A 12158-nucleotide genomic window follows, 5' to 3' on the forward strand; every position below is an offset into this window, starting at 1 on the left:
TTGATTGTATTTTTAATTTTGGAGGTTTACATTTTTTCCAAAGCTGATTAGATAATATATTGTGCACATATCTGTACATACTGTATATAGCTTATGTTGTACACATATCTGTACATACTGTATATAGCTTATGTTGTACACATATATGTACATACTGTATATAGCTTATGTTGTACACATATCTGTACATACTGTATATAGCTTATGTTGTACACATATCTGTACATACTGTATATAGCTTGTTGTACACATATCTGTACATACTGTATATAGCTTGTTGTACACATATCTGTATATATCTTATGTTGTACACATATCTGTACATACTGTATATAGCTTGTGTTGTACACATATCTGTACATACTGTATATAGCTTGTGTTGTACACATATCTGTACATACTGTATATAGCTTATGTTGTACACATATCTGTACATACTGTATATAGCTTGTGTTGTACACATATCTGTACATACTGTATATAGCTTGTACACATATCTGTACATACTGTATATAGCTTATGTTGTACACATATCTGTACATACTGTATATAGCTTGTGTTGTACACATATCTGTACATACTGTATATAGCTTATGTTGTACACATATCTGTACATACTGTATATAGCTTGTGTTGTACACATATCTGTACATACTGTATATAGCTTGTGTTGTACACATATCTGTACATACTGTATATAGCTTATGTTGTACACATATCTGTACATACTGTATATAGCTTATGTTGTACACATATCTGTACATACTGTATATAGCTTATGTTGTACACATATCTGTACATACTGTATATAGCTTGTGTTGTACACATATCTGTACATACTGTATATAGCTTATGTTGTACACATATCTGTACATACTGTATATAGCTTGTGTTGTACACATATCTGTACATACTGTATATAGCTTGTTGTACACATATCTGTACATACTGTATATAGCTTATGTTGTACACATATCTGTACATACTGTATATAGCTTGTGTTGTACACATATCTGTACATACTGTATATAGCTTATGTTGTACACATATCTGTACATACTGTATATAGCTTATGTTGTACACATATCTGTACATACTGTATATAGCTTGTGTTGTACACATATCTGTACATACTGTATATAGCTTATGTTGTACACATATCTGTACATACTGTATATAGCTTGTTGATTCCAGGACCTGGAACGGGACAATAAAAACTTTAAGCAAAACCAAAAGATTGAGGGAGGTTGTCAATATGCCTGTTATAACTGATGTGTACATGCTGTGCTTGGGAAGCACATGCACGTAGCACCTTTAACTTGTTTCATTAGGTGACATCTCTACCTGTGAAAATTGATGAAATGAGCTATCTCTTAATACATTTATTTCTGTGTAATAACATCTTTCATTTTAATAAATACACACATAAAGAAATCGTCTGCTTTGCAGTACTTTTCTGATTACTAAGAAGCAGTAATACTAGCTAAAAGTCTACTTTAACATCACAGATGAAAGCCACTAGGTGTTTTCTTCACAGTCTCGCTACAGGAAGTAGGGTCTCAATGATGCTGCCTCTCGATTCATTTCCTCTTCTGAGCGGCGCTCTGACGACTTGATATCTTTATCGTGATGAGCTAGCTGTTATCAAATAATACAACAACACTAAAGTAAAATGACACCAAAATACTTTTTGATATATTCAAACTATTTACCCCATGTGCAACACAATACATTAAATTTGGACTATGGGGTCATTTCTACATAGTGATATAAATACATGCACTCATTGCTTTGTGACCTTTGCTTGAATGGCTTAAGGTCATGATTATAATTAACATATCTTTATACCAACATCATACTAAAATTTAGAAATCCTTGATAGTTTGGGTATAGTAAAGCGATAATCCTCACAACATTTCAAGACCTCAACCCCCTGTACCCATTACCATGTTATCATTTCAACGCTTAACTACCATGAGACATTGACCTTATTGACTTGAACTTGACCCAAGCATGTGACAAACTTCAAGCCATGAGCAGCACTATACATGTATGAAGTTTTTGATAAACTCAATCATTGTTACATATAGCAAAGTCACATTCTGCACACAATTTCAATGTCCTGCCCTATGACTTTAATGACATGACCTTGATTTATGAGCTCGACACACCTCAATGTCAAGGGCAATATTAAAGTATACTCCAAAGTCAATAAAAGCAGAGGTAATACAGGTATAGCCAAGATATATAACTTATGAAAGAGAGACAGATGGACAGAGGAGACGGATGAACAGATGGAGACACAGATAGACAATCTGTGTGTATCCACAGAATGCAGGGACACTGTATCTGTGCCACTATTACATCTGACAGAACATGAGATATAACAAATATGTATAATTACTAGAAAGGAAGATATTTTTCCCATTGGATTTGAGCAGATTCGGTGTGTTAGGCCAGTGTAACTTCAGATAATAGTGAAATAGTCGAGTATATCAGAGATTTCCTTACCTCTCGATAAATATCATCATTATTAGGAAGGTCTCCTGGCTTCCGGGGCAAGATATGAACATGAACATGCTACAACAGAAACATTTAAAATCATCCTTAAATTGTTTTTCTCATTTATTGATGGTAAAAAAGATGAAAAGGACATAGGTAATTGGGAAAAGACTGTTACAGTAACCTATCTCTTTCTTCACATGTATACAAGCTAATTCAATAATTGAAGGATGTTTGTATAAATATCTGAGACAATCCCAAACGTGATACAAGACAGTGTGCATAACAATTAGCAGAACTGCAAAAGTTCAGGAGTACAGTCTATTTGTGTTCACAACAATTAGCAGCTGATGAACACGTATGGTCTATGAAACGGTTACCTCTACAGTCTGGCCGGAGTCTGGCCCGTCCTGTATGGCGATGGTCACCGACGTCCCACAGAAGTGCTTCTCCACTGCTCCACACACCTTCTGAACACACAGTGATAAATCGGCTAACTCAGCTGGCGTCAGGTCACTAAAACGTTTGGCCGGACGTAGAGAGGACACCAGAACATATGTGCTTTGGTCAAGGAAATTTTCAACACAGCTAGCCCAGAGGAGTCAATATTTTGCATTGATGATTAATATCTTTTATATCTAAATTATCTATAGTAATAGTGATTTGAAGTAATAATAACAATTGATTTGACAATACAAGAATATACAACTTATGAAGTTTCTCCGTGTGACTTATGTAATTTTTTCTGAGGATACGACCAGGCAGCACTGGTTTGATGTTAACAAAGGCGAAGCTGAGAGCCGTCTTGTAGAATACCTGCTGACATCCCACGGAATGCTGGCCAAACTGATAATGAGGCGTCTCATCGATATGTCCTACCAAACAAGTCTTCACATTGAGCATCACAAGAAGACAACTATGAATCCATTGAAATTTGTAATCAACTATTAGTAGAGATATCACGTAAAAAGAATAATCAATGACATAAAAAAAAAGAAGAAAGCAAACTAAATATAATATAAATATCCTTGTTCCTATCATATGAAGGTAAACAAAACAGTAGTCCAAACCTTTGCTGTGGTGCTGTAGGACTCCGTATAAGTCCGGCCTTCTGTGTTTCGTCACCGGCATCTCCTCTCGGATTTTCTGGATGTAATCCAAATTGATTTCAGCAAAACATACATCTACTCCATCACTGCATTGGGCTATGACGGTGCCCCAGGGATCTATTACCTATCAATAACAATAATATCACACATCAGCTTCATCACTGCACTGGGGTATGATGGTGCCCCAGGGATCTATTACCTATCAGTAACAATGATATTACACATCAACTTCATCACTGCACTGGGGTATGACGGTGCCCCAGGGAACTATTACCTATCAGTAACATTGATGCCAGACCTCTACTGAAATTAACAGTATCTATTACTAAATATACTGGAGAACAAAGGTATGTTTATACCAAACCCAAACAGGTGTGAAATTCGAACTGACTTTTGTCATAATATGAATGAATAAGAACAGAGAAAAGTATTCATATATACTCTATGCACATGATTCATAATTCAGCTTGATTTCCTACAATTTTTTAAAAATGCAAAATGAAATGGGCAATTTCAATGAAGTTTTATTTCCAAGAACTATATAAAAACTATCACACTGGCCAGTTTTATGTGCTTATAGGTCGCCACAGTTTTCAGTTGCCATTTGAGAGCTGAGACAAAGCTGCTAACAAATAATGTATACAACAAAAATTGGAATGGTGACAATAACATTATATGGAATGAATTTAATCTGATCAAAATGAACACAAATTCAAGAACATATATTTACATAGTCATACACAACTATCGTTTTGCATGATTTGTTTCTTTTAGACCTATTAAATGATGCTCAGTATCATAAAATGAATATTGCTTGTAGCTAAGGGTAATCTTAGAAATTGCCCCTATTAGACCTATTAAATGATGCTCAGTATCATAAAATGAATATTGCTTGTAGCTAAGGGTAATCTTAGAAATTGCCCCTATTAGACCTATTAAATGATGCTCAGTATCATAAAATGAATATTGCTTGTAGCTAAGGGTAATCTTAGAAATTGCCCCCCCCCCCCCAAAAAAAAAAAACAACCCACTGTCAATTTCTAATGTTACCCTCAACTACATGTACATGTAATATTTCTAATAATGTGAAATACAATAATCCTCTATGCCTGAGCTATCTATCTTCTACTCAAAACACGACCTATTTTTCATTAAAGTTCTAAACCAGATACTGACATTTCCTCTACCACCTTGGTATTTTTGGTAACAATGTCTAGTTCTTCCTTGCTGTACCCTACATGTAATAGTATACAAAACACCAAACAAAATAAATTGCGCAGTGATTACCATGGAATGTCCATACGATGACCGTTTGCTGTTGTGTTTACCAGACTGTGCCGCTGCCACTACATAACACTGGGTCTCTATTGCACGACTTCGAAGTAAAACCTGAAGCAAGCAGACGACAAGCATGGTTTGACATCAATACGTAAAACACATCTGTTTATAAGAAGTATTTGATAACATGAGGTGCTCCATTTCCAGTTTGTTTTGAAAAAAAATATCAATTTTGTTGTCAGAAAAGCTGATGTCTGTGTCACACAAAGAAGCACTATCTACTTATCTACATCACTATATATACATGTACTGCCTCTCCCTATGTCATCTCTCTCTAATGCTGTCTTTCAAACCATTCTAAATGTCATCCCTCTCTTATACTGTCTTCTATGTCATCCCTCTCTTACACTGACTTCCATGTCATCCCTCTCATACACTGACTTCCATGTCATCCCTCTCTTACACTGACTTCCATGTCATCCCTCTCATACACTGACTTCCATGTCATCCCTCTCTTACACTGACTTCCATGTCATCTCTCTCTCTTACACTGTCTTCTATGTCATCCCTCTCTTACACTGACTTCCATGTCATCCCTCTCTTACACTGACTTCCATGTCATCCCTCTCTTACACTGTCTTCCATGTCATCCCTCTCTTACACTGACTTCCATGTCATCTCTCTCTTACACTGTCGTCTATGTCATCTCTCTCTTACACTGACTTCCATGTCATCTCTCTCTTACACTGACTTCTATGTCATCTCTCTCATACACTGACTTCCATGTCATCTCTCTCTTACACTGACTTCCATGTTATCCCTCTCATACACTGACTTCCATGTCATCCCTCTCTTACACTGACTTCCATGTCATCCCTCTCATACACTGACTTCCATGTCATCTCTCTCTTACACTGTCTTCTATGTCATCCCTCTCATACACTGACTTCCATGTCATCCCTCTCTTACACTGACTTCCATGTCATCCCTCTCTTACACTGTCTTCCCTCTCTTACACTGTCTTTTATGTCATCTCTCTCTTACACTGACTTCCATGTCATCTCTCTCTTACACTGTCTTCCATGTCATCCCTCTCTCACACTGTCTTCCATGTCATCCCTCTCTTACACTGTCTTCTATGTCATCTCTCTCTTACACTGTCTTCCATGTCATCTCTCTTTTACACTGTCTTCCACTTCCCCGTACATCTCATTTCTCCATTACATTACATGTATCTTACATCATTCTCCATGGCACCCCCCTTCCCACCATTTGCAACATCTTGTCATACATACATTCATGACATTCATGTCATACCTCCCTCACAGGATCTTCCACATCCTCTGCAAGTTAACTTCCTTACATTATATTTTATTCAACCCCCTTTCCCTTCCATATTTCCATCTTCCAATCTCTATTCCTAATTTGTGCCCCCCTTGCTTCCATCAATTATTCATATTGGCTAGATAAGACTTCCTGATACGCTGCTCTCCTTGTAAGGAGGAGGAGTGTATTTTATTAGTAAAGCTTGCTTTTTGATGATGTCCTCTCCCACAGTATTGTAGATTAACAGTTCACTCACCTCCCAATGTGCCATTCCAGTGGTAACTGTGAAGGCTGAGGGAAAGGTCAAGATATCTGCTCCTTGCTGAGCTAAAACTAATGACAACTCTGGGAACCTCAGGTCATAACACTGATGGTTAAGGATCATGTCATATCAGTTAATGAAAAGTTTGAGCAAACTTGTGTTGTATATAGATACAAAGAGCATTGGAAGAAATTTTCCAGGTCATCTCATTTAAGGACAATATTGATAAGAAAATATGAAGATTTATCATTAATCGCACTAGTAAAGTCAGATTCCTTTGTGATAGCAAATAACTAGATATTTGGCTTTAGTCAAATTAAAGTTCTATAAGAAACTTGCCAATTCATCTCCCTTAATATAATCAAACTATAAAATAGTCAATTTGTGCAATATTAAGAAACTCTTTACATCACAAATAATCTATGCAGATATTCATAAGTATCATTTATAAACTAAATTCTTATACCACCTATTCATCCACTCAAAAAGCCAAATAAAAAATTAAAAGGGACTATATAATTAACAATGTAATGATGAGTCTAAACTATACATGTACCAACACAGGAGTACATTGACTTACATGTAAACAGATATAGCTGTTTTATTGTCATTATCATAAATCATGACCAGATCAGTTCATGCCAATCGGAACATCACTCGGCCTTTTCAGAATTTATTCCCCGGAAAAGACAGAGTGATGTTCCGATTGCAGTTCATGGAAGTGAACCACTGTCATAGGATACAATTTCCATTCCAACATTTCCAACCGATGTCTTGACAGGGGAAGTAACTCTCTTGCCTGGAATTGTGTAATCACTTTCACAAAGCCTGACACGACCTTCTAGGTCAAGGTCAAACAAATGTGTCTTACTGTAAGTGTCTCTTACTTGACCCTGATCGTCAATAATCACATGAGTGTTTAAAACTCGACTGTCTTTTTCTTCTTCACTCTGGAAAACAGAGATAAACATTTGTCAATATTTCTTGTTAAAATACTGAACCTGATAAAATAATGGTACAATCAATGACAAATACAAGTTACAACTGTATCACAATATCGTACTGACGATACAATACGTGTATCATAGACATACAGAATTGCAACTTAAGATACGATCAATACATTGCCATATTGTTACACCTCTAATGTTAATACATGTATAAGGATTAACCAAAATTATTACATACTTCCATTGTGTCTCCCCCCCCCCCCCAAAAGAACTTACACACCACAGGTATTCCCTGCAGACTTGACCTACTGAAAGTAGATGAGTGACTGTACATCTGTTTTGGGCTGTGTCTGTTAAACTTTAGTGACAATTTCAAAGCTACCTTCTGGTGAAATCCGCCCACAGACAACCACACTGATTCCCGCTGGGCTAGCTCTCGGTATTTGGAAATGGTTTCTCCTTCCAGCGTCTCAGCTAACTCAATGCTTTGAGATTTACTCTCTCCAATGTAGTCTGCTGCCTCTGGCAGAAAAATCATCTGTGCAAATGATAGAAATAATCATATCTTGTAAAAGCTTTGGACTTTGAAAAAATATGATTCCGTCATTTCAGAAATTTTATTATATAGTTATTCTTCTGTTGCCATTGTATGTTACATCATTTCAAACACTGTGTCTTTTTCATGTTACATGTATTTAAAACACTTGATTCTAATAATGTAGAGAAACATATTGAAAGAATTCGGTGGCCCAATATTTGCTTATCAATTTAAAGTTTTCTCAAACTCTATTCCACTAAGTTTCATGTCTTGTAAAACTAAGTTAAAAAAAAAAAACAATAACCAATTTGCAAGTGGCATAGAACCTATTTACCATAGGAGGAATATTTACATGAATGGGAGAGTTGATCTGCTGGAACATTTTTTTGTTTTTACAGAATTACCCAGAAACACATCTTAGCACTTGTCGAATCAACTGACAGTTACAATAGCTTGGTGGTGGATCATTGGCTTCAGCAGATCAACTCTCCCATTCATGTAAATATTCCTCCTATGGTAAATAGGTTCTATGCCACTTGCAAGTTGGTTATTGTTTTTTTTTTTTTACTTAGTTTTACAAGACATGAAACTTAATCCAGGACCTCTTGAGTTCGAGCCCCTCTCATGCTGTGACCACATCAACCCAAAGACGTAAACATAGGTAGTGATTGCTTCTTCGTCAAATGCTCAGCAATTAGAAGTGAGAACCATGGGTTTTTCAGAAATGATCTTAAAATTGGAGGTCCCATGTCATGGCAGATGTTGGTGCATTAAAGAACCCTCACTGCTACGGCCCTGAGCACTCAGCGTAGGTCTAAATTTGTGGCACTTCATCTACAGCTGGTGACGTGTCAATATTAGTGAAATATTCTTGGAGACATAAAAGAAACAAAACTAATCCTAAAATTTCATTAAACCTTCGGTTATTGGTCAATCTGGTGTCATATCATAAGATATTTAGCAAAACTTTGTTACTTTCAAGAATCCTTATCAAATCTGATTTCCTGCAGTTCTATTTTCATGGTGTTACCTGTAAAGGTAAACTTATATCTAGCAGTGGTACAGACTTACACAAGCACCTTCATAGATCAGTTTATATTGTATATACTTACATTAGTTTGCATTGAAGAAACTTCTATTAGTACATCAGTTTAATATATTGTACAAACTTACTTTTGCACCTCTGCTAGAAGCCCGTTCAATAAGTGATTTAGCCGTCTGGAAATTCTGCCTCTTGTCTGCTGTACATGTCAGCTGACACACCCCTATTAGAGGATTTCTTGAATCTGGTTGACTAGAACTGGTAAGCATTCTATACAGTAGTTGTCTGCCCTTGTAACGAGGATAATGGCAAAGAACTGGTCGCAGTAGTTTGGATAACATTTAGGACATTTGCACTTTGAAATCAATTCTGATGATTAAAGACCTTAGCTGTAAATAGAAAAATAAAAAAGTCAATTTGAATACTGTATTACATATATTACGATTATCGTTATAAAGTAAGTACTATCTTAAACAGCTTATCAAAATTTTGGGTCCAATACGAAATTAAAAAGGAAGTAAACAAGAGGCTCATGGGCCACATCACTCACCTGAGTCACCTTGGCCCATATCTATAGATTTTTGATATTGGTATGTAAAACTTTAATCCCTACTGTGGCCCCAACCTACCCCCGGGGGCCATGATTTTTACTAATTTGAATCTGCAGGAAGCTTTCAAGTAAATGTAAACTATTCTGGCCCAATGGTTCTTGAGAAGAAGATTTTTAAAGATTTTCCCTATATATTTCTATGTAAAATTTTGATCCCCTATTGTGGCCCTATCCTAGCCTGGAGGCCTTGATGTTGACAATGAATTTAACAAACTTGAATCTGCACTATGTCAGGAAACTTTTATGTAAATGTAAACTTCTCTGGCCCAAAGGTTCTTGACAAGAAGATTTTTTAAGATTTTCCTTTATATTTGTATGTAAATCTTTGATCCCCTATTGCAGATCCACCCTTTTCCCCCGGGGGCCATGGTTTTAAAAAACTTGAATTTGCATAATGCCAGGAAGCTTTCATGTAAATATGAATTTTACTGGTCCAACGGTTCTTGAGACTATGATCCCCTATTGTGACCCCTGGGACCATGATTTACACAAATTTGGATCTATTCTACATGTATGTCAGGAAGCTTTCATATAAATTTTAACTCTTTTGGCCAAGTGGTTCTTGAGAAAAAATATTTTTAAAGAATTTCCCTATACATGTAAGAAGATTTTTAAAAAAGATTTTCCCAATATACTTGCATGTAAAACCTTGATCCCCTATTGTGGCTGCATACCTACCCCTGGGGCCATGGTTTTAACAAACTTCAATCATGTATGTCGGAAAGCTTTCATGTAAATTTGGAACTTTTCTAGCCCAGTGGTTCTTGAAAAAAAAGATTTTTAAAGAATTTCCCTCAGGTGAGCTTAAAAACTGATGCAATGATGTACTTGAGACATCTAAAATTTTCATTTTCAAATCAAGGCACAAGTCTATTTACATGACTAAACTATCAACATGGTGCCAAACTTGATGGCTTCACAGAGAAAAGCTTTTTGCAATAAACTGTTCAGTAATTTTTTCTGTGTACATGCATCCTAAATTCATTTATCATTAACTAAATCTAAATGTTGAATGTTTTGACATATACTTTTAGAAATCTTAGTTGTTCTTACCTCTGCACCTGGTTTCTTGGCTAATGATAGAGGGCGAAGCCGGGCCGTGAGAGCGGAGCTCTCCCTATAGGTAACACGTATATACATGTTTAAAAGGAAAATATAGGAAAATAATGAAAAATTAAACCATACCTATGGAACTTGAAAAGTTTGGTACCAATGGCGTCGATTCGAATATTAGCGCGTGGACATGTATTCCTCCATTTTGAATATCGTCTACCCTAGTTCACGTCGTTCTGAGATGTTACACATAAAATCCGTAAAAGCATGTAAATCTTATTTTCTTAATCATATATAATCACTCCACGATTAACGCCATGTTTTTTGTTGTGGTTCAAACGCTTTGTTTGTAAATTTGCTAAATAACGACGCTGAATATGACGTCACAATGTACTGTTTACATCAATTGCGTTATATTTCCCGCGTTCAATATATAGGTGGATCAAATGTCCAAAAATTAGGATGCTTTGATACAGCTCCGTCCGCGTGCTAACTTCGGGTTGTTTTTGTCCTGTTTTGGATATAGATACTAATGTCAAAACTTTTTTGCTTCGCCCTCAAACACGGTCACGCCGTAAAACATATTAAAAGTTTGTTTACAGGCAGTCTTATGAAATGTGCACGCATTCATCTCACTCTATATATAAACTTTTTGTGGGGGGTAAATACAAATTAAAAAATCATACTCCACACCCCTTTCAATTTTAAATTCGAAAGAGGGGTTAAAATGTCTATATATATGTAAGTGCCTCACATTGCTGAACCCAGTATTTGGTTAAAAAATCAGTTTTGAACAGTAAGTTTCGGTACGTAATCACGGTAATGTTTGAGTTTCAGTTTACGATGAAAAGTGCAGTGCCCTTACAGTACAACATACATGTACATGTTTCAAATGCATCTGTGGATTTTTAAGAATGTGTTCATAATTACACGTGTAACTTACACGTCTTTTGGGTCACATCAATGCAACAGAGACTGAGTTAGTTTTGTTTTCATGAGCCACTGACATACAGGAAACAGCTTTAAGCACACTAAATTCAAAACAGAACCGACGAAATAAATAAACCCGTTTAATATGTCAAGCGGTGTTTGGAAATATCAACACCCGGACTCGCCCTGATTCAAAAGTCATGAACCGGACAGTAATATTGAATATCCGCTTTCCACGAGGACATTCCCATATTTTATTAGACTCGCTCCGTATCATTGTGGTTCTTGAAATAAAGGTATTTAAAACAGCCTTCACAAGTAAAACATCTTAAAAAAGAAAAAAAGAAAAGAAAAAGAATATACAAGTTTCAATTCAATTCAATTGAAAACATAAGTGTCTTTCCGTTTCATATATGATATGAGAAAATGTCTAGAAAACTGATTTGTGCAAAGCTTAGTAACTAGGCGCCAACGGCCATCATTAGTGTGGCGATTTTTGTAAAGTGGTCGATAATTCTTCAAAATTTAATTCCCTTTTCACGACAATTGCAGCAAAGT

At 36.0% G+C, this 12158-nt stretch overlaps 1 protein-coding gene across 3 annotated transcripts; it reads right to left on the reverse strand.

The window, feature by feature from the left end:
• Positions 1 to 1367: 1367 nt before the first annotated feature.
• Positions 1368 to 11716, reverse strand: LOC125655558 (nitrilase and fragile histidine triad fusion protein NitFhit-like). Of its 3 annotated transcripts, none has more exons than XM_048885881.2 (11): positions 11614 to 11716; positions 9139 to 9396; positions 7810 to 7965; positions 7221 to 7427; positions 6472 to 6582; positions 4899 to 5000; positions 3573 to 3735; positions 3258 to 3377; positions 2883 to 3058; positions 2512 to 2580; positions 1368 to 1638 (listed from the first exon to the last, which is right to left on the reverse strand). In XM_048885881.2, the coding sequence occupies exons 2-11, from the start codon at positions 9346 to 9348 to the stop codon at positions 1543 to 1545; spliced, it is 1410 nt and encodes a 469-aa protein (XP_048741838.2). In that variant the 5' UTR covers positions 9349 to 9396; positions 11614 to 11716; the 3' UTR covers positions 1368 to 1542. The 3 variants fall into 3 exon arrangements, with proteins under 3 accessions (XP_048741838.2, XP_055999830.1, XP_055999829.1); XM_056143855.1 differs by lacking the exon at positions 11614 to 11716 and adding an exon at positions 10803 to 11561; XM_056143854.1 differs by lacking the exon at positions 11614 to 11716 and adding an exon at positions 10257 to 10375.
• Between the last annotated feature and the right edge of the window lie 442 nt (positions 11717 to 12158).

This window comes from Ostrea edulis, chromosome 7 (assembly GCF_947568905.1).
Source record: "Ostrea edulis chromosome 7, xbOstEdul1.1, whole genome shotgun sequence".
NCBI lineage: Eukaryota > Metazoa > Mollusca > Bivalvia > Ostreida > Ostreidae > Ostrea > Ostrea edulis.

Bases quoted from the DNA above. Each gene is read 5' to 3' on its own strand.
- LOC125655558 (XM_048885881.2), bottom strand. From the start codon at position 9,348: ATGTTATCCAAACTACTGCGACCAGTTCTTTGCCATTATCCTCGTTAC. The intron at 2,581-2,882 runs GTAACCGTTTCA...TTTCTGTTGTAG, and splicing joins ACTCCGGCCAGACTGTAGAG to CATGTTCATGTTCATATCTT. The intron at 1,639-2,511 runs GTAAGGAAATCT...ATTTGATAACAG, and splicing joins ATGATGATATTTATCGAGAG to CTAGCTCATCACGATAAAGA.